Source organism: Melanotaenia boesemani, chromosome 23, assembly GCF_017639745.1.
Source record: "Melanotaenia boesemani isolate fMelBoe1 chromosome 23, fMelBoe1.pri, whole genome shotgun sequence".
Lineage (NCBI taxonomy): Eukaryota > Metazoa > Chordata > Actinopteri > Atheriniformes > Melanotaeniidae > Melanotaenia > Melanotaenia boesemani.
Window position 1 is genome coordinate 15,115,646 of NC_055704.1, and position 22,716 is coordinate 15,138,361.

The following is a 22,716-nucleotide window of genomic DNA, read 5'->3' on the forward strand; positions in this document are numbered from 1 at the left end:
GTCCATCTTTAGGAAGGTGGGATAGTATAAATAACATGTCTCTTTAGAGGTAGGGGTATCTATTGTGTGTTTCAACAGGGAAGTGGTTGGAATTTACTCACACACTTCTAAACACTTAAAGCAGATTAGAGCTATTCACAGATCAGAAATGCTGGGCCTTCAAAACAGACATGGTAAATTTCACCCTTACTTGACTTGGAACAGATTAGTTTTAAAGACAAATTCAAGAGCATTCAAGTACACCAAAGGATAACTTGGAATGCTTTGGCAGCACATAATGTTAAGGTAAATTAAAATGGAGCCTCTTTCCCTCAAAAAAGATAGAAACATGGATCTGTGTTAAGCAGCTTACACATTCCTCTAAAAGTGGTCAATTACAAGGGCTGGACTGGAAAAGTAGCTGATGACTAAAAGAAAAAACTTGCAGATTAGACCTGTAGAAGTTCAGGAGAACAATTGCTCAAGACCACTTGAAATCAGAATTACTAGATTTAAAACTTCATTCAACTATATCTCGGTTCTCAGATACATGTCACGAGAACTGCTGTTTCCCTATAATGCAGAGGCACCCAAGTCCAGTCTTCGAAATCTACTATACTGCAACTTTTAGATGCATCCCTTCTCCAACACATCTGAATCAAATGAATGGCTCATTACTAAGCCTCTGCAGAGCTGAATAACATGCGGATGAGGGGATTCAAGTATTGAAGAACGGATGCATCTAAAAGTTGTAGGATAGTAGCTCTATAAGATCGGACTTGGGCACCCCTGCGCTAATGCACATCCATACTCTTCCTTTAGCTTCCAAATCCACTGCTGCAGATAAAAAAAAAAAAAAAAGAAAATTGTACTCAAACATCCTCAAGGATGCAGCTTTAAGCCCAAACATCATCATGTTTAAAAGGTGAAGAAAAAAAAACAGTGGGGTGTGCATTTGCGTATAGCTGCATTGTGTTTCCTCAATACATAAACAGGCTTTCATTTCAAGCTGTGATGTGCTAACCTTATTTTCCAGATATTTCTGTAAGGGTTTCAAAGCGGCCGCGATGGCTGGTCAGCTGTCACCGTCTGGCTGTTTTTATCCCAGTCGATAGAGAGGCCTGCTGTGGCACATTTAACAAAAAAAAAAAAGAAAACTAGACTGTTTGTCGAGCTGAGCTGTAATTGAGGTGTGTTTTGGGTTGTTCACTGCTTTGCTGGACCTCATGAACTGGTTGCACAGGAAAAGAAAACACAACAATAATGGATCTTTTTGAGTCAGCCAGGGCAGGGTGAGAGAAAAAAAGGAGGGAGGAAGAAAGAGTGAGAAGGAAAAGACAGAAGGGGAAGGAAAGCAAAGGAGAGAACAAGCATCTTCACAGACCCCATTAGCACAGTGCCATGGTGGTGCTGCATCCAAACCAACCCGGACTATTATCTGCCCCATGCTTATAAGAAACGCAGTAACAAAAGGCCCTCCAGACTCAACACACATTAAAAAAACCCAGGCCAAGCAGCAGAGAAAGGAAGAAAGAAAAAGTAGAAGAAGAAAAGGGAAAATGAGAAAAGATGAAGAGAGGCAAAGGGGAAATGAAGGGTTGAGTTTCTAGGGGGGGACGACAAGGGGCGGTATTGAACGCAAGATAGAAATCCCTTTTCTGTGCCCGGCTAGCTATTGTTTGGCTGTGTGGCTCACAAAGGCCATTAGCAGCAAACAGCAGGTTGGGATGAAAATTTAATGAAGGCTTTAATCATTATGAAAGGCCTGGAATATTACTGCTCTCTCTGTCTCTCTCTCTCTCTCTCACACACACACACACACTTCGCTTCCAGCTGGATCAATGACACACATGCACATACACATTCATAGTGTCTGAACATTAACACCAGGAGGGATGCGAACAAGGGGACAAAGACACAAAATGGGTCAGAAAACGATAAACATCTTGAAACAAAAAGAGAGGCTTGGCTTATCGAAGGCAGGCCTTGAGCTAGACATCACACACGCAACGGAAGTCACACACACTGAGTTTGAAAGATTTAGTCTGTGGCTAGTGTTGCTCTACTTATGCTAGATGAATGGCAATAGTAGATACTAGGTCAGTGTGTGTGTGCGCTGTTAAAGCCTTTGGGAGCACATATACTTGTGTATGTGTATTTGCATAAGTATTTGTGATGGAACATGTGTGCAGATGTTCTTGTATGTTACGAAAAGAACTGCATGTGGTTCCATTCATATAATGCGTAGGTGTGTGTGTGTTAGCCTCTAATAAATGACTAGTCATCCTGTTCCCCATGGCCTGGCCCAACCAGGCTCCACTGCTCTTCTGCTCTCTCCATTCATCTTCTGTCTTACTCCACCGGCCACCTGCTACCCGAGAGATACACACTCATGTTCAAGCACATCAGTACTTATATGTGCACACACACACACGCATTTTTACATGCTGTCTTTAATAAATTCTTCAGGAGCAACAGAGAGAATATAAGGATGCTATGACACAACCTACGTCCAATTGTCTGGATTCAAGACCGCCGGGTGGCAGGGTGGCTCGTGTTCGAGTGCATGAGTGTGTCATTACTAGAAATAATGAGAGCAAGTACAGGGCATCGCAGGAGCCATGGGGTCGAGAGGCGAGTTGGTGCTAAAACCCATGGGAAACGGCTACACAAGCACACACACCTGGTCAGTTCCCTTGGATTTGCCATTTAACCTCTTGTGGCCCTTGTGGCACCGAGCATGGCCTGGTAATAATCTGTTAGCCCAGCAGTGGAGAATAAGGACACCTGAGAAATGCATCAGATGAACAGACTGATAGTTGCAAAAAAAAAAAAAAAGAAGAAAAGATGAGTGGAATTAAAAGGAGGAGAAACATCACTAAATGGGGCACAGATGTTCCTCTCGGCCCCTGGAGTGGTGCCTCCACTGCCCTGGACTTTCACCAGGCACTCAGCCTCATTCCTCCTCTCCTCTCCTCATCTCACTACATGGCGGCATTGACTGTAAGTGGCTCACACATTAAGTGCCAGCTGAGCTCCATCTCTGGGCCCGTCTGTTGACCCTCTGCTACCCAGCTAAAGCAACCTGTCACTGAAGCTCCATGGCCTCTGGGATTTTTTTTTATATTTTCTTCCTTTTAGTAATGTCTCAACTGGAACCTGAGATAAACAAAGGTTTTCAACTAGAAATTTGTGTTTTACTGAAACTACTGGGCATACCTTCATTGGGATAAACCATTCATAGTGCATTTGGCTTAAATGTCACCACAAGGCACGGTTTAGTTCATAATGCGTCACTTTGCATTACCAGTGGGTCTAAAAATTTTAGGATTTGAGAAAACAAGTCTTTATCAGATGCTGTATAGTAGTTTTCCCTCCTGTAAAAAACTGTGGCACAGTAATAGGACAAAGTTCAGACTATCAAGCAATCAGCCATGACTATATACTTGTAGTTGGAGGCTATAGCAGTTATTTTTCTAATGCATCTACCAATTAGATTCTCTAGCCTCACCTGACCATTAGCATAGCAAGGCTAGCCATTTGCATGTCCTATAACCTACCCAATTGTCTCCTGCTTAGGTTACTATCATGTTTAAGTTCACTGCATTAATGGTTGATTTGGCTTGTTTTTGTTGTTTGTTTTACATACAACCAAATTTAGATTATTTAATATATAATATAGAATCTAGTTGCCAAAAAACTTTGCACTGAACTATGGGTGGAATGCAGTGCCAACAAGCAGTTTATTCTCACTGACTGAGCCAATGTGCGCCTCCAAGCTCAGGCCTTTGATACTATGGGGTACTTTATAGTCTTATTTCAGATTTATTTGTGAAGAAGCAAGAAACATTCATTCCTATATAACACTCAAACTTACAGGTTTACAGCCATTCCAGCAACCTGAAGTACAACCAAAGTTGTTTTTTTAACCAGGTGTACTTGCTGCTTCCAAGTTGCTCAAAGACACTGGTTTCCACACTGAATATGCCAACTCAGTGATGGATGTCACACAACACACACTCATGGACAAATGCTTACACATGTATGCCACAGCACTTCATCTATTTTCAAGGAACGGAGGGAACCCAGGACTTGCTTTTAGAGAGCACTGAGGCATTTTATAGGACAGCACTTAGGCAAGGCCATTGTGCCACACAAGCACACAGCGACCGGAGCTTGCTCACGCCTCCTTACACTCCAATGGGTGACAATGGGAAGGGCGGATACATTCTGCCAAGAAGAAGGGGAGAGGAATGAAAGGGAAAGAAAGCAAGCAAGAGAAGTGGACGGATTGAGGCACTCTCTCGTTCATCCATCAGTCCGCGCAAACCCCCCTTACCTCCCCTCCTCTTCTTCACTTTGCTTAATCCTTCTTCTTCTCCTGTCCTTCTGTTATCCTGCTATCTGGGGGGTGTTCTGTCAAATGCACACACACATCCACACATACTATAAACATCAACAATAGTACATACAGCCATTGCCAGTCATCAGTTAGATTTTTTTAGGCAGAGATCCCCAAGGGAAATTCGAGGACTGCAAAACACACATGCACATTTTTACAAATACACACCGCAGCAAGTTCACAGCTCAAGCGTGGGAGCGGGCACATGTCTATGTGATTTCCACCTTGTGTTGGTAATTAGTTAGTTGTATAAATTAGCACAGGCATTGCATGGCAAGATTAGTCTTATGGAAAAATAAGTAAAAGAAAGTGATTATTTTTCTTCTGATTTGTTTTATTTTTTACTAAAAGATCATGTCATTAAAATAAAGAGCTCTAAATATACAGTCAGCATTCACTAAACAAAGTTTGAGACTAACATGTCTCTAAATTCTTTACCAAGAAGATTTAAGCAGCATGTGTCAGTTTTCATACGTCACCTATTTGGCGACTTGGTACAATGGGAAACCTTCAACTCAAGGTGGTGAAACTCAAGATGTGTTTGGTTAGAAAGATTGAAATAGTAATAAAAAAAATCCACCATTTTGATCAAATAATACTCTCAATAGAGCATGCAAAAAGTCATTGTTTCTTAATTAAGAAAACCAGTTCCTTATTATTAACCATTCTTTCAAGTTATCTGGTTGTCAGTGTGTTAGTTAACTTCACAGGGTTTGTTATAGATGCAGGAATCATTATGGACATGGCTCACAATTCAAATTTAGTCAGTTCAGACCCCCCCCCTATCCTTTGTGGCAGGAGAAAGAGGCAACATCATGGGGCGAACTTGAGGCCTATTGTGGGGCAGGCATTGTTGGTTTGATGAAAGGCGCATTCAAGTCACTTTTCTTATTGAATTGTTTTGCGTATGCTTTTCAACATTGCATTCTCTCTCCAGCTTCACACAAGACAATCGGTAGGGATGAAACTCCTTTCTACCATTCTTCCCAGTCCAGATGAGTGATATTAAGGAGATGAATAGTATGTGTGTGTGTATTTGCGTGTTTTTTTCTTTTTTTTTTTTTTTTTTTAAGGGAAAAGCAGTGCCTCAGCTTTTGTCCAATACATGGGCATAAAGGAGCTTAGATAGAAGAGAGAGGGTCTTGTGGTTTTTCTGAAAATGTGTGTGTGTGTCTGTTATTGCCCCCCCGGCGTGGTATTAAGTTCAGGACAAAAGCTGGAGGTTCATGAATCAGCCAGTGCTTCCATAGCTTAGCTATTGTGACCTAGTCAGTTAGACTGTCCTACAGTACTCTGTGTGTATGTGCATGTGTGTGATACCTGATTTTGAGACTGTATATTGGTGTGCATCAAACTAAGTAGAAAGGCTTCCTGTTACTGACTCTCAAGTATTAGACAGGCCTCAGTTTTTTGGCATCCACTCATTCACTTCCATTCAGCATCATGTCCCACGACCAAATTAGTGGAATCCATGGTTTGTTTATTTAACTTTCTCATAGACTCTCTTCATTTACACACTAAGAAATTGTTTTTCTTCCTTTTCTGTTATTTTTTTTTGTAGGTCTTTTCCCTCATCCCCATGGAGAATCAGAGGAATGTTTTTATGCTGCAAAATGCCCACGAGATTAATGAGTTTTGTACAAAGTGCTTAGACTTTCATTTGTCCCTCAATTACTCTATCAAAAGAATATAGAATGTGACACAAATTCTGAAAACTTTCACAGAGGCACTTAAACAACAAAACATTCTGAGAAACACTGTGGAAGGCAATTGCTTTTAAGAGTTAAAGCAGTTTTCAAAAGGCCAGATGACTGCACCCTCAAACACTTTCACTCAGCGAAAAGAGTGATCAAATCAGCCAACAACTATCTTTTATTCAGTAGACATAGCAGCAGTTACTTTGTGAGTAGATGAATGTCGCCTTTTGTAATGGAATGATTGACTTTTCATCTCGACACTGTGCCATAGCAAAATAGAAAAAGGTAATGCTTTGCTGCAAGGTTTTCAGGCGTCTCTGTTGACATGCAAATTTTACAGTGAGTGCATCTATGAGGGTGTTTATGAGTTAACTCTAAATAATGGGTAGATTATTCTGAGGTTACTTAAAATATGTAGAGTCTTTGGTGTTATGTATGTAAACACAATGACAAAATGAGTTTATATCATCCTATATGTGACTTTGTTATGCAGGGAGAAAATACTTTGGTTAGCCTTTCATAGCTTCAAACTCATCTCTTCATGTTCATCATAATTCATATCCCGTTACATTGATTTTCACTCCCTGTGTTTGCCTTTTGAAAAACTAATCATTTGCACACTTAGCTCAACTTATTCCTACTCAAAGAACCATTAGATTTCTGATGAAGCAAAAATGTATTTCTATTTTATCTTCTGTGTATTTAGTAGAACATTGCATAGTTCTTTCTAATCATATCAAAGCATATTATGGACCTTTAAAAGTGAGTAATGTCACACACAGTACTGTGAAAAAGTCTTGTACCAAGAAGCCAGATTTCTGTGTAATCTTAAAATAGTCTTAACCAATAGTTCGCCAGGCTTTCTTAAGTTTTTCTTTTGACATTGACTTTATTGTTCACTCATTTTTAAATCCAGTTCTTTTACCTGACTTTTTAGAAAAATGGGTTTTTGTTTAAGCCACACAGCACTGACCTATGAACCATTCAATCCTAAAAAAGCTAACTTAAGGGATGAGTTATGTCTACAAAAAAGAGATTAGGAAAAATCCCATTTTAAATAGGATCTTTAGCCACTTTTATGAGAAGTCAACAAGGTGATTCTTAAAGAACTTTTCAGCAGAAAATGTGTCATCTCAGCAAAGTGTGTAATGTGTTTAAAACCTGTGAGGAAATCGAAGATGACCTGCATCTGAAAGTGATGCACATAAGAAATAGGAAAAAATATCTTGTGACGACCTGACACAGGAAGCAAATTTGAATTTTTAGTTAATTCATCAATTGTTCATTGAAGCCTCATCAGAAATGGTCCTCTTGCAAGGGTGGTTGTCCAGAAACCATATTTAAGGAAGAGAAATGGGGAGAAAAGGCTGGGGTATTCCAAATACTGTCTTACAAGAACTGAACTGAAAATCAGTGGCAACAGATTTAATGGAGTGACAAATCCTTCCCAGCGCCCAGACCTCAACATTAGTGAAGCACTGCGTAATCATTTTGACAAAGAACACAATAAAAGGCAGAAACATCCAAAGGAGAACTTTAGAAAATCCTCCAATATGACTGGAGAACTGATTAAGACTACTTGAAATAATTATAAGAAAGCTTGTCTAAGAGGGTTTAAACCAGGGGTGCTCAAAGTCGGTCCTCGAGGACCACTGTCTTGCAGATTTTCAGATGTTTCCTGCTTTAACACATCTGACTCAAATGAAATAGATCCAACAGCCTATTAAGTTTTGCACAATGTCTCATCAATTTGAGTCAGGAGGTTTTGGAGCAGGGACACATCAAAAAAATGCAGGATTGTGGCCCTAGAGGACCGGAGCTGTGCACCCCTGGTTTAGACTGTGTTGAAGAAAAAATGGCAGTCATACTAACCTCATACACAATCTCTGTGTCCTTATACCTTTAATCAATTTTTATATATGGGCTACCTGGTGGTGTGGTGGTTAGCACTGTTGCCTCACAGAAAGAAAGTTCCTGGTTTGAGCTGCAACTTGGGGGAGGGGTCCGAACTGGGCCTTTCTTTGTGAAAGGAGAACATGCAAACCCTTGAGTTAGCATGTTCTCCCCCATGTATGTGTAAGTTCTTTCCAAGTACTTCATCTTCCTCCCACAGCTCAGTGACATGCATGTTAGGTTAACTGGCCACTCTAAATTGTCCCTTGGAGTGAGCGTGAGCATGAGTGGTTGTTTGTCTGTCTGTGATAAACTGGTGACCTGTTGAGGGTGTACCCTTCCTCTCGCTTGCTAATTGCTGGGATAGGGTCCAGCCCCCCAGCAATCCTACACTGGTATACAGAATTGATGGATAATCAATTTATGGTTGCAGATTTCAATAATTGTTGCACCCATTTACCATTCCTTGGCAGTACATAAAGAAATAAAAGAATTGGGACTGAAGACTCTTCAGCACAGTACTGTATGTTTCTATTCACGTTTGTTCTATAAATCAGTAAATACAGAGAAACTAGCGACTAAAACAACTGCAAAGCTTCATAGTTTAGTCAGGCTAAAACACATAAGTGATACCTACCTTGCTAAGATTAGGAGTTTGCCTGCCACCTTTATATAAAAATTGATTGACTTTACTTATGATCCATACGTGCATCTAAAAATTATTTATTGTGAATAAGCTCTTCTTAAACATACAGTAGATTCTTAGTCTGCATACTGTGTAGTTTGAGAACTTAAATCATCCAGAGAGCAAGTAGTCAATCAGGCAATCCTCTAACAAGGGAGCTAGGCCTACATTAACCAGCGAAAGACAGCACACCACCCTGCTGGTGAGAGATCCTCTCAGTCAACCAGAGAGCTGGTCACTCATCTGCTCTGTCAGCCAGTCAGTCTTTGAAGCCACAGGGTCTCAGTTAATTAACCCGTGACTGGCTGGTCAAAGGGCGGGTCCTGCAGATGAAGTGGTGGTGTCTATGTTGTCAGCCTCAGGGGTCACGACCAGAGCCCACAGTGTGACCCAGCCTTATTTGAGCCAGATGTTGGGAGACAAGCATCTCCAGCGCTCATCTCTACTCCCACCTCCTCCCTTCTGCCCCCACTGCATTCTTCTTCTCTGCCACTGCTTGGCCAGCAGTCCAAGCAGTGGAGTCATCAACAGCCACTCATGTTCAATGCTCTGCTTAATAGATTGATTTACATTTATTTTCTTCCTTTTCCCAGCTATTCTTTTCTATTTTTTCCAACAAATCCCCCCATCCATCTTTTCACCTCTCCCCTCCTTTTCTTCTAGTTTCACTCCTCCTTCCTCATTTGGCCCAGTCTCTTTCCGCTTTGCTCAAGGGAGAGAGCAGTGTGTGTTGCCTGGCAGCATGCCACTCCCATCATGTTCTCCCCATCCTTTTTCTTCTGTCATCATTTCCTCCTCTCTTTTATTCACCATCTCATCCCTTGCTTTCCATCCTTGGACTGTCTTTTTCTTCTCTGCCACCTTCCCCTCATCTTTCACCCTACACCTCCCTTTGTCTCCATCACTCTCTCCACCTGCTTCTAATAACTCCCCCTCCATCTCTTTCACTCCCTGCCTCCATTCATACCTCGCTCCCCTTCCTCCCCCACTTGTCTCCTCCTCAGCTGGGCTGTGGAGCAATGAACAGGTGTTGTCTCCTTTTGATTTGGGTGCGTTCAGATTAATGCTGTCAGTTCAGCTGTTAAAACAACTGCCACTGCCAGATGCCAGTCAGTTTGGGGCTGGAGTTGTCACCTACACACAAACTCACACATGCACACACACATATTCAAACATCCAAACTTAGTCAGATGTAAGCATGCAGAATGGTGTGCACACATCTACTAGCACATGGCCTCTGGGCTCACAGTAATACTGACAAAGCAAATCAGCTGCTGTACTTTAGGCTTGTCAGTAACCCAGGTGTGTGTTTCTGTAGCGTTACCAAACTAACACAGTCAGCACATGTAAAAGTCAGTGTGTATCTGACACGATACTACAGTCATTAATGCTCTTTCAGAGTGGCAAAAGACTACCTTCTTCTTCTGAAGAAAAGGCCTACCAACTTAATGGAATTAATCACAGCTCACTAAGAGAAAAGCCTAAATTCCTCCAGTTTGTGCCATTTATAACACTTGAAGTGAAAAGACTCCACTTAACTAATTTTATGTTATCAAATTAAATAAAATTGCTTGTCATTTAGGGTTTACAATTTGAATTATGAGGCCAAATTCATTCACTATAGTAAGTACTTTTTTCCAAATTGGTAATTTGTAAAAGCATTGTGGAAACTAGTGTTTATGGACTCCAGACTGAAGTTCTGGGACTTGCTAAATTCAATTGAAATGAAGTAACTTGGATATTTTTTAGTTTGAATATTCTTTTAGAAGCTTGAACTCAATCTAAATTAAAAGTTTTAAAGAAGTAGTTGCCTTTTATTTATTTTTTCCTTTTTCTTTGAATGAGGGTGTTGAAGGTGTTAACCATTAACTGTTTAACTGGTGCATTAAAAAAACATTACAACAAAAAAACATCTGAAAATAATGCTTTGAGATAGCAGCAACATGTAGTGCGAAGCAGGTTTAGTGGCTTAGTGAACTTTAAGTTCAACCCTGGATTTACAGGATCACAAAACTAGTTAACTTCTAACCCAGATCTATCACCATGGCCACTACCTCACCTACCAGGTGATGTTTTCATAAAAGAATCACCTCATGAAGAAGCAGTTTTTCCAGAAAACCAAAACAAACATCTGTATGTGAACAGCGAGAGTCTTTCTCCAACTTGGAGAGAAACAGCAACTACACTACAACACTTTGATCAAGATGCATTTTCATCAGAGATATCGCAGCAGAAGTGAATACTTTGGTAATCCGACACAGAGACTGGTTACTCATAAGATATATATATATATATATATATATATATATATATATATATATATATATATATATATATATATATATATATATATATATAGAGAGAGAGAGAGAGAGAGAGAGAGAGAGAGAGAGAGAGACCAGCTCTCTTCACCCACTTCTTCATTTTCTTCTTCAAATTATCTATGTTGCAATATGTATAGTCTACAAACACATGAATTTTAATATGATTTTTTAATCCTCTGCTAAATTTTAAAGACCTACCATAAAACTTAGGCCATTTAAAATGTGTGTGTTCCTTTCTGGCTTCACTCTTCCTTCCTCCGACACTCATAACCTCTTTTTTACCAGACAGTTGTAAAACTTAGAAGGCAAATCATTGTTTGAGTGTGTTGTAAATATAATGATGATTAAGTATGAATTTCTGTGATCAGTGATGTGTAACAGGGCTATTTAAGGCTCCTTTGATGTGGGTAGAGTCTGTAGGCTTCCTGTCTGTGTGTGTCAGATGGTGGGTAGTGGGTTTTGGAGTGGTCATGCTAGTGTCTCAACCAATTTTATAGGCACACGTTCCCAAATGAAAAGTTTCAGGAAACATCCTACTGTCCATCTTTTCATTCTGGCAGATTTGATCTCATCTATTTTTATCTACCTCCTTCTTGTTATCTGTCACTATTCCTCTCAGTGTAGCACAATCTTTTTCTTCCCTTCTTCAAACTGAACTCATAGATTTTTGGTTGTTTGCAAATTTCACATTCAACACTGTTTCAATGCTAGTTCAGGAAGCCATACACACTAACACACTGTATGCTTGTGTGTTAGGGTGTGCCCAACAGACTTTCTAACACTGAACCCACTGTATGCCACCATAACTCCCAGCCCCGCCACCATATCAGTTTACCCTCAGAAAACACAAGCGAACACAGAATTCATAACACCTTTACAGCCCACCTACTGAACCATATTTTCCTCTAGTTTGCTGCAGATCAAACCCTTTTTGTTGGTTTGTTAAATTAAGCCAACTATGCTATTTCCAAGGTTATCATACTCTGCTGTAGGCTCCACTGAGCCAAATCTTGTTAAGACAATTAGCCCACTCAAAGAGTCATAGGTGTCTTGTCGGAGTAGTGATGGGGTGGAATGACAGGAGTAAGCCAACTTATACACACACTACAATATTTGTTTGTTCACACACACTATATATATATATATATATATATATATATATATATATATATATAATGTGTGTGTGTATCAAATTTTATTTATAAAGCACTTTTCATACAAAAAAATAGCACAAAGTGCTTTACATAAAAACACGTTACATGAAAAACACATTTGGCACGTTAAAAACACAAGTCTTCACACACCCAAGCATATGACCTAACACCACCCACACCGCCCATTTTATTATGCACTGTAACCTCTAGCTTCTGTCTCAGCTGAATATTACTATGGAAATAAACATCTGGCTTGATGCTGCTGTGAGGTGATAATATATTGGGAATTTGTTCACAAGAAGACAGCCAGCCAAGCCAGGAAACCACCCAAATCAGGGCAGGCCAGGGTCCACATCGCAGCCATAGGGCTGCAGTGCAGGACCATCAGCCACCCAGACAAGGGCGATCACAGCAGAAAGTACCCTTCAGACTGAGCAGGCATAGCACCTCCATGAAGAATCCCCATGCGTGCAAAACTGGTCTTAAATATGTTAAACAAGACCAAGTAAAAGCGACAGGAATAAAATACAACTGAAGCAGTTAATAAAAACAATGTACTTGGGTAAAATGAAACAATAAAAACAGACAAATTTGACTTTTAAAATGTATTTATAATAATTAAATAATATAAAATAAAAACTACTAAAATAAAATGAAATAAAAATTCAGTTATAAGCCAAGCTAAAAAGGTAGGTGTTCAGTCTCATTTTAAAAACAGTCGTCAGCCCTGAGGTTTGCTGGCAGGCTGTCCCACAGTCGAGGGCCGTAGTGATGGAATGAGGCCTCACCACAAGTTTTGGTTTTGACTTTGAGAACAGCTAAAAGGCGCGGTAACAGAGGACCTCAGGGTCCACTGGGGCTTATAACTTAGGAGGTCAGATAAATAAGAGCTATCACAGTACATGTGCAGTTCTCATGCTCATTGGAGGCTGTATATTCCTTATTATGCAATTTTGCCAATATATCACTATATTCTAGATGGCTACAATGGTCACTACATTCTATCCACTGGACCTTTAAAAATGGCCTCAAAACTGAGGGCGAGACTCGTCCAGTGACATCATGCTGGTATTACCAAATGAAATCTGTAGAAGTGATATATGATTGTTAGTTAAATTTTAATATTAGTATCTAGTATAGCTTCTTGTTCAATTCTAGGCCAGCTGCTTTTCCCTGCTTTGTCTATCTTAAATAAAAGCAACATGCCAGAAAAAAAATTTAAGAAAAAAAGATTAAGTACAGCAAGTACTTCCACTAAGTCTGATACTGTCATTTAATTTGTCTGAGTCTCACTTTTCCAGTTTGTTAGCCACAGATGGCTAAGTGATCTTAATGTGGCCTAACCAGCAGCATCACTCGATATTGACAAGGCAGATCTCATCAACCAATCAAACTTTTTTTTTTTATGCCGAAAAGCAGAGAGATCTTGCCAGGAAAACTTGGGAGTAGGAAAAGATTTACAAGAAGGGACTTTGACGTGAATGAATAATTGGAGCACAGTGACTCGTAAGGCTCCAACATGCCAGGCACACAAACACAAACACACACATTAGTCAGCAGAGCATTCCAGTGCTGTTTGGACTGTTGTTGCCATTGGTCTAATGGCTCTCACATGTTTATCCTCCTGTCTTTGAGCAGCAAACAGGACAATGTGGGCTATTCTCAAGACTTCACAACACGCTCTTTCCCAAGTTGATCAACGCGCAGTCTGAACAAACATTCACACATTAGAAAAGAAGAGAAAAAAGAAAAAAAGACAGGAAGAAAAAAATCAAATAAAAATGAGAGAAAAATTAAAACTGCAACAGACACAAACAGGGAGAGCTGTGTGTTCACGCATGTCTGTTTGCACTTGTCAATAGTGTTCACTTACACTGAAAAAGGCGGGTCCCCCCTCTGCCGTCCAGCAAAGCAAAAGCACTCTTAAGCCAAGTCAGCTGTCAATCAAATGGCCAAGACAGGGCCAAAACTATGACAGCATCAGATATAACAGTCTTTACCCATCAGTCTCACATGCCTACATCCACATGTGCATGAGCACACACACAAGCACAGAGGGAGTACACCTCAGCACAGTTTGAATAGGCTTCCAACATGTAAAACAGCATTAGTGTGTCAGGAGTACGTTGCTGCTCTGTCCATCTCTGTCATTGCTCTGACAGGCAGATAAAAAAAATGCCATGACTTGCAAGAGAAAATGCTGCTTTGCGTGTGTGCATGCGCGTGTTCCGTTTCTAGTGTAGTTAATGTGTGGGTCCATTCCCCTGCTCTGCACAGCAGGCCCAATACACAATGTGTTCTTTTGTTGTCACATTAAAGTGATGCAATAAAGCAGTGCAGTGACAAGGACGGCCCGAGGGCTGCTACAGTGACAGAACCATTGAGTCTATGCGTGTGCATGTGGGTGTGTGTTGAGAGGAGACAAGAGCGCTGAAGAGGGGTTATTGCCATGAGACAGATTGCAAGTGTCATTTTCCATTATGGCAGCCTGAGCCTGTTGTGTACGACACACACAAACACTTACACACCGGTACACATGCTTGGCCCACTTTAACAGGATGCTTTTGACAAGGAGAGATGTGCGTGCCATTAAAAAAAGTGCCGGCCTTCGACTTGTTAACGCTCTCCTTGCTCCGACTCCAGGTTGACGAAGCAGACTACTTTAAATTAATTTATTCAGCTTATCTGATTGGCTCCACCACCGGTCATTGACATGAATCAGATTTTTCCATGAAACTTAAGGGTTAAGAAGTCTACAAATTGCATTTGAATTTGCAAATAAGTAAATTGTTGCTGAAAACTTAATTTCAGTGATTTTCATGGTTTGGATGAAAGATTACATCATGACCTGTCTTTCACCTCTTGGGCATATCAGAAGATCTCAAATATGAAATCAGAAAAATCTATACATAAAAAAGAACTTTTCTTAGTTTATGAAAAGTTCATAATAAGAAGACACAGGGTTTTCACCTGATGGCAGGACCAGGGCAGAAAATATATGGCAGAGCAGCTTTTCAAAGGATCCTCCCAGCTTGACCTATTATTGCATGTGAACCTCTATTATCTATTCAAAAGTCTCTTGTGAGGCTCTGTTTGTTAACCAGGCAATTAGCGGGCAGTATTTGGTGGTTATCACTATCACAGATGACACTTCAGCCTGTAAAGTATGACGCAGTAAAATGAAAATGGGATCTGTTCTCAGTCCCATAGCTTGTCCCTAATAAGGTGCTGTAGCAGTGGCTATCAAGGGCTGAGCAGAATTAGTCCACAGCGGATTCAAATGTCTAGATGCTATCAAACACCATTTAATGATAATGGAGGTCACAGAGGCAATTGGGAAAATGGTGTGTTTGTGTGCGACTGTGTGTGAAAGGAACATTTCTCTGTCTCCCGCAAGAAGCATCAAGATAGCATCGCTAATTTCACTAGCCCAGCACAAAAAAAAAAAACCTTAAAAAAAAAACAGGATGGAGAGAAGTGAAAAAAAGCAAATAACACACAACTGAAATGAAACAACAAGGAAAGTTTTTCTGCGACTTTCTCGAATGTCGCTCCAGATTTTGCCCTTCATCGTTCTTTCACAATGTCGCGCCCTCTCCGCTGCTATTTCTGACTGCCAGTGTGTGGATCTGGCTCGCTGAGATTTCATGCCAGTGTAAAAATTGGCTGAGGGTTTGGTTCAAATCAAATTGGACATAAGCACCCACAACACCATCTGTTAGGGAAAGGCAGTGGAGTGAAGGGCAGAACTCTGTATTCAGATAAATGGATTTTCAATTTATTAAATTGTTGACTGACACCCTTGTAAATTTTTTGCTTTATGTGTTGCGGCCTATTCTTAGAGTGTCAGATTTCATGCAAACATGTTGCATACATTCATACAATCCTAATATTAGAATGGAAAAAAATATCCCCCTACATCTGTTGTGATAGTTGAATTTCTTCTTTTTATATTTTTACAGCACAGTCGCCTCATATTAACACAATGAAGGTGAAGGGGGGATTCTCCTGTTTTAATCAACTAATCAACTCCCCAGGTAAACTTCGGGTGTTTTGGCATGTAATTTTGTGTGTGACTGTTTACAGTTTTCTTGTTTAACAGGTGTGTCGCCCCCAAACATGTTTAGAGACACGGCTGTGATTGTCATAGCACTTTCAGAGGGGACCATATGTCCCCCGTCTCTTCACCCAAAAACCTAACTTACTTTACAAGGTGAATAACAGCCTCACAACTCTCAGAGGTCGATGTTGCCCGGTGTATGAGCATGTGCCAAATTCTTTCATTTTGTGTGTCTGCTGGTGCCTCTCCCCCCTCCCGCAGCCTGCCGAGTGGTCTGGGTGTTTATTAATAACTAAAGTTGGAGCGGCTTCTGAATGAAAAGTCACAGTGGACACTGAGACCAATCAGGGACTGAGTCTGCACACACACTCACGCATTCGTCGTCTCTTCCTGTCACTTTCTTGCTGCAGTCTTCTGCTTCAGTGGGAGACAGGGGGGACTAGGAGGGGGTTAGAAAGTAAGGAGGAGGAGGAGGATGTGGACGAGGAGGAGGAGAGGGATTTTAATGTTTACTCAGAGGCCCGGCCACCGCGGCAACTGTTGCCAAGCGCCGTTCTCCCCAACAACAAGCCAGTAATTGGTACTTTTAACAGCTAACCTTGCGGAGGTGGTGGTGCGAGGTGGGTTTGGACAAAAAGCTTTTTGATACATCTCCCTCTCTATCTCTCCTCTATCAGACCACCAGATCCCCCCCCTCCCCCTCCAACCAAGAGTCTGCCCATAATCCTGGCACGGCCTCACTTTAGAACGATTGGACCGTCTTTATAAGGAATCAATAAAAATGTGTCCAGACACATGGCCCAGCTCAACCAGACATGAATTGATCATCAAAATATCAACATCATCATTTTGTAATGGAGTGTGTTGGAGCTGCTGGTGTGAAGGGAACAGCCAGACTGAAACGCAAAAGCTACATAATCAAGAGGGTGTAAATAAACAAGTTGTATTCCACATTCTGATTCTCTGAAGTGTCTTTGAACATGTACATACTGTAGAAGTTTTGGTCTGTTAAAGTTGCATCATTTTACTACTCTAAGACTTAAGTTGTCTCGTATTACTTATAATAAAACCTTCCTTTTTGTCTTTTTATGTCTACAGGAAAAAATATTTTTAAGCTTAAAGTAGTCATGATTAGCATTAATATCACGTCTTTGGGTGAAATATTATGGCATGTTATTTTATAGCATAAAACTGAATCCAGTGCAGGTTACTATGGTTTCATATGCTGACTCCATTTTTTCCTGTTACATTGTATAACCCAGATTATAAAAGTTTAATTAAATGCTGATGGGATCAAAATATGGTGAGTGATGTTTTATTTTTTGAGTTAATATCAGAAAACATCAGGAAATTTTGTCTGCCTTTTTTTTTAAATCTGTGGTTATTCTGATTAGGGCCTTAAGTCAAGAAGATAAGTCATTTAGATCTGTTATGTTTCTCTGATTTTGACTTTAATTCAGTCAAGATAACCTTGTTAAGGTGTTTATATGACCACTGCGGTGATGTACCTAAATGTGGTTACAGTAATCTTTCGATCGCATGTAAACATACTCGATGTCTGTCATGGCCACCAGTGAATGTGTTTTTTACTAAAGAAGTCATTGTACATTTCAGCTCCTCGCCTTCTCTCTGTTACTCCATCCAGATTCAATACTTCAGTGTTCAGGGTGGCAGTTATAGAAAAACTTCACCAGTTCTCTTAAAACTGCTTATTCAATAGTGACCCCTGCTCGGTTTGGGAGGAGGAGAATGAATAAGGAAGGGAGGGGGAGTAGCTTGAACCTCCCCATTGCTGCCAAAGCTCGAGTCAATGTGAAGCCTGTTTTGGGGGATATAAGGAGCAGCCACGGGTCCCAAGCCAGGGCCCTTTCCTGTGGGCCGCCCTCCTCCTCCTCCTCCTCGTCTTCGTTCCCCTCCTTCATCCTCCACCCTCCTCCAAGCCCGGCTGGGCCTGGCGCTGGCACAGAGGTCCCTTTGTTGTGTACCCGAGGGCCCGGGCTCTGTGTCTCTCTTACTTTCTTTTCCTTCCCTTTCTTTCCACACACACCACTCTCCACCTCCCCCTTCCCTTTTCCTCTAAAGGTCTCCAGTCTTCACAAATATGAGATAATAGGAAAAATAGAGCTGGCTGCTTGTGGTGAGTCAGGGCAAAACGTCTGAGTGAAAAATAGAAAGTGAGTGAGAGAAGGGAGAGGGATGGTATCGTTTGTGAGGTCAGTCAAAGCGAGCTGGACTGAGGTTGAGTCTCCTCCCATCGCTCCCCGTTTCCTTCTCTCCTTCCCTCTCCAGCAGCTTCTGAACCAAAAGCACGCTGTGGATCCAAAAGCCGGATGGGGTCTTGCTCTAACGCACACACATGCACACACCGTTTCTCTCTCCCTCACTCGGCAGGTGGACGGGGTTGTTTTGGCTCGGCTGCAGGGCAGCAGCTTGACTCCGTTTGAGCCAATGAACCAAAATAATAGCCAACGATTCCAGAGTTATTGTCAGTGTTTTCCCCCCTGTGCTGTTCCCAGAATCTTTCTCAGCCGTGCAGGATCTAAATCAGAACGTCACCCTCGGATGACTTTGTGCGCTTACACATGGAAATACAAAAAGCAGCAGGATTCACAGTCAAAACAAGGAAGGAGGCTTTTTAAAACTGCTTAATCCTGTCTGATCAGTTGGAGGGCCAAAAGATGCCAAAAATGAATTTCAGGAAACACAGAAGAAAAATGATGCACAAGACATCAAGACATTTTGGGGTTTTGATATTTTATTCAGTGTAAACATCATACAGCTTTATCAAGGAGCTGGAAGAAGTTGAAACAGAATACAAATATTAGATTTTGTCTTTTTTTTAAATAATTTTTTTCCGCAAGTAAGATGAAAGAAAGGCTGAAACTGAATTTGAAGGGGTCGCCCTGTGTACTCTTTTCCATTCCCCTCACCATTCATGTTTTAGTTAAGGAAGTTAAGGGGTGTCCTCCCTCACCCTCAGCTCAAGACATCCCACCCTGCAAATATGCAGCTCACACCCCTGCGTGGGCACCAAACTCTACATGCTTACCTCACACACCACTAACATCCACCCATACTTGTGCATGCACACACACGTACACATTGTCCTCTTGTACGTCATAAGAACAGGGAGTACCTTCTGTGAATTTCATGGAAAGTGTTGTGCTTTCCTCCTTTATTAAGTGATTTTTGGCCTTAATTGGCAGTCGCAGCCGCTTGCTGTGTTTTCTAAGCCTACTGCAGGACTTGAAATGGGAATCAGGTGCTTTTCCAACTGCTAAGATGAAAGTTATAAATCCTTGAATGTAAGTGAGGTGAAAAAAGGCTTTCAAGAGGTGATTTGCGGCAGACAACTTGTTATTGTTGTACTGGAGTGTCAGGAATTAAGCAAAGAAATGCACTTGGAAGCTTTTATAATGCACCAAGTAGCCATGCTAAGAATCCTATACATGCAAGTGTTCAGGATATTGATTCGCAGGTTTCTGTCCATGGCTTGCATGCATGTGCTGTTGAACTCTGTTTTGTAGGATACATGTGCTTGTAGTTTGTCATGGGTGACAGTGGGGCTTCATTTGTCGTAGAGTTTGCCACATCAATCACCATCTAGCTAAAAGATATACAGCATGCCAGCCCCTCTCGTCTTCTCTCTCCTCTCAGCTACTCCTGCACGTTTCCTCCATTTTGCCATCCGCCACACAATGAAAGAGGCTCTTGGCTTTTATTAATAGTTAAAGTGGCCCCAGCCTGTCACTGGGGACAATGGCTGCAGCCCTGTTAATAAATAAAAATAATAACTAGGAGATGGAGACTGAGAGGGAGTGCAATGGAAAGAGAACAGGCGACACTGCCATTTGTTGTTCCCTCTCACTTGTCAAAGCTCTTTGGCTTAAAAGCCTCTGTCATTGTTGAGGGAGAGGGGGCTGGGGGGGGTGAGAGTGAGAGACAGAGAAAAAGAGGGAGTGCCAGGGGCTAATAGCACCTGTTGGGGTGATGGTGAGACAGCTGTCATAGATTGGAAACACAGGAGCACACTCTTTCTGTGTTTATATTCTTTTACTCCTCCTGTTTTTGCTTAACACTTTCTATCCCAGTTGTGCTCCTCCTTCTCATCCTGCCTTCATCACTCTGCTAACAGATTCCCTGAAAGCAACAGTGGCTCCTTACCAAAAACACTGGGGTACACAGACAGGCCAGGCCAAGGACAGGGGCAAGAGAAACAGAAAAAGTGAGAGATTGTTTTTGTATGTTTGGGGGTGTGTAGCCATTGCAATCAACAGGGCGTGAATGCTTTCGCTTCAGAGCCTGAAGGACCTGATTCAGGCCTCGGGGGGATGTTGGCGTGGTGCACACACACACATGCACACAACACTGAGGTGCAATGCTTGTGTGTAATAGCCTTATTGCATGTGACCCCCAGTACAATTTTTAATCTTGAAAATGTCTAAGCTGTTTTGTTGCACTCATCTGATTAGAATTAGCGAGAAGAAAGACGTGTAGGCAAAGCACTGCTTCTTCAGTGCAAATGATGAGTGCTGGAAGAGGAATTTGTTGTTGAACTCTTTTATTGGAGATAAGGTTTATTTCAACACAACATCTCTCCAACACTTTAATGCTTTTGTGACAGTATTTAAGTATATGTGACAAACCAGTTGGATTATAATTTGTTTTCTAAAATAATCCAATATGGAAGAAAAAAAATCTGCCATCTTTCTGCCTGCTGTTGGCAGATATGAGTTTGTTGATGAATGTTTATTGTATTCATGTGAAAGTAAGTTTGCTGATGTTTTTTGTATCTACAAAAAGTGCAATGCCTTTTTTCCTGAGCAATGTCTCACATCTCAACTTTGTTTCTCTTTTGTTTATCTCAATAACAGCAACCAGGACAAGTACAATAGACTGACTGATATTTGTGTAGTCATATAATTTAGTAAAAGTACTAATACTGAAATTCACTGCATGAGACATCCTGTATAACTAACATCTGATTATTTGCTGAAAAGTTTAGTTAAAATATAAAAGGAAAAGTGCTGGTTAAGTCATCCTAAGAAATATATTAGATATCATCATTCCATCATCAATGCTGACATTAAGGTGTAAAAGTGTTGCTGGATGTGAAGCAACTTCAAACTTAATCTTTATTTTCACCTTTAGTGTCACATCAAACCATTTAATAATGTACTGAAAGTTTAGTAGTTGATTAAAATCACTTTTTATTTAGCTTATTATAAAATTTTTCTAAATGTAGTAGAAAGCACAATATTTTCCTATAAAACTGTTGGAGAACCTGAAGTTTAGGAAGCACGAAACAAAAAGCATGCAATTAAAGTTCAAGTATCTCAAAACTAAGTGCAGTATGTTAGTAACTTGGTTACTTTGAACAGTCTTGTACATGAAATACGCTAAACAAATCAACTTGCCTTGCAATTCACAACGGTGTGCTAGTACTGTAAACACGTGTGTTTTCTACGAGTTCATTTATGTGGACTCGTGGGATTAAATCTCTCCATGCGTCTGCTCTCCTGTGTGACATTTTCTCTCATCCCACTGTGTGTGCGTTTCCATGCATCTGTGTGCAAGTGTGACCACAGTTAGGACTGTAATTAGTGATTCTCTGTGTGTGTGTGTGTGTGTGTAGGGGACTGTGTGAAGTGTGTGTTGAAAACAAAGCGCTAGCTGATAATGTGTCCATTGTGGCGGGTGCATTAAGGCCCTCTTTGTCTCAGGGCCCACAGGGCTAATGATTCTCTAGCAGCAGGTGAGAGGGGAAAAAAGCCTCTCTCTGTCTGTCTCGCTCCATCCTCCACTTGTCTCTCTCTTCATCTTGCATCGCCTCTCTCGCTCTTTCCCTTTTGCTCGCTTGTTTTTGTTTTTCAGATTTTCTCTCTTTTCGATTATCAGCTTCTCTCCTTCCGCCTCTCTCCCTCCCTCTCCTGCTGATGCGGCCATTAGGCTGAGCTGCCGCTGCCTTTATTACAGCAAATGGACTTTAAATGAGCTTTATTGTCATGTTGGCCAGCCAACTGAATCCCTCTCTCTCTCCCTCTCCTCTGCACCCCTCCTTCCCCTCCTTCCCCTCCTCCTCCCCTTAACAGAGACCCCAAGCATTGAGAGGCTGTTGTCAAAGGACTGGAAGGATAAACTTTTGGCCATGGGCTCAGGGCACATCGGAGAAATTAAAGGTACGGCTCAACTAAATAGCAACAAAATTAGATCTTTAAATATATTATTAACCTCCTAAACTTAGAAGTCCAAAAAAAGTAAATAATTTCTCTGAAAAAGGAAGGACTATTTTAACATCTTGAGAAGTTTACTTAATATCAGTTCAATTTGTTAAGGACAAAAAAAGCAATTTTCTAATATTATACCTCAGACTGCCCTACAGACATCATTTTGATATCCTCTTTTAAACTCCGATTTGTGCCACAAAAGTATGTAGTAGAACAATTGATATGATAGATGATGCAACATGAGTGAAGACACTTGTCTGTACCTTATATTTCTGTGCTGAGCATTATTGTTGCA

The 22,716-nt window shown here is 41.0% G+C and overlaps 1 protein-coding gene across 15 annotated transcripts in view; it reads left to right on the top strand.

The window, feature by feature from the left end:
* sox5 (SRY-box transcription factor 5) overlaps nucleotides 1-22,716 on the top strand; it is a 285,484-nt gene that overhangs the window by 210,977 nt on the left and 51,791 nt on the right. For 12 of the 15 annotated variants that reach the window (XM_041977282.1, XM_041977289.1, XM_041977279.1 and 9 more), the window contains one exon: nucleotides 22,287-22,373. The exons of the other annotated variants lie outside the window; for them this stretch is intronic. In XM_041977282.1, coding sequence (XP_041833216.1) covers nucleotides 22,287-22,373 — 87 coding nt within the window. The remainder of the gene's footprint in view (nucleotides 1-22,286; nucleotides 22,374-22,716) is intronic. 15 annotated transcript variants of the gene reach the window in all.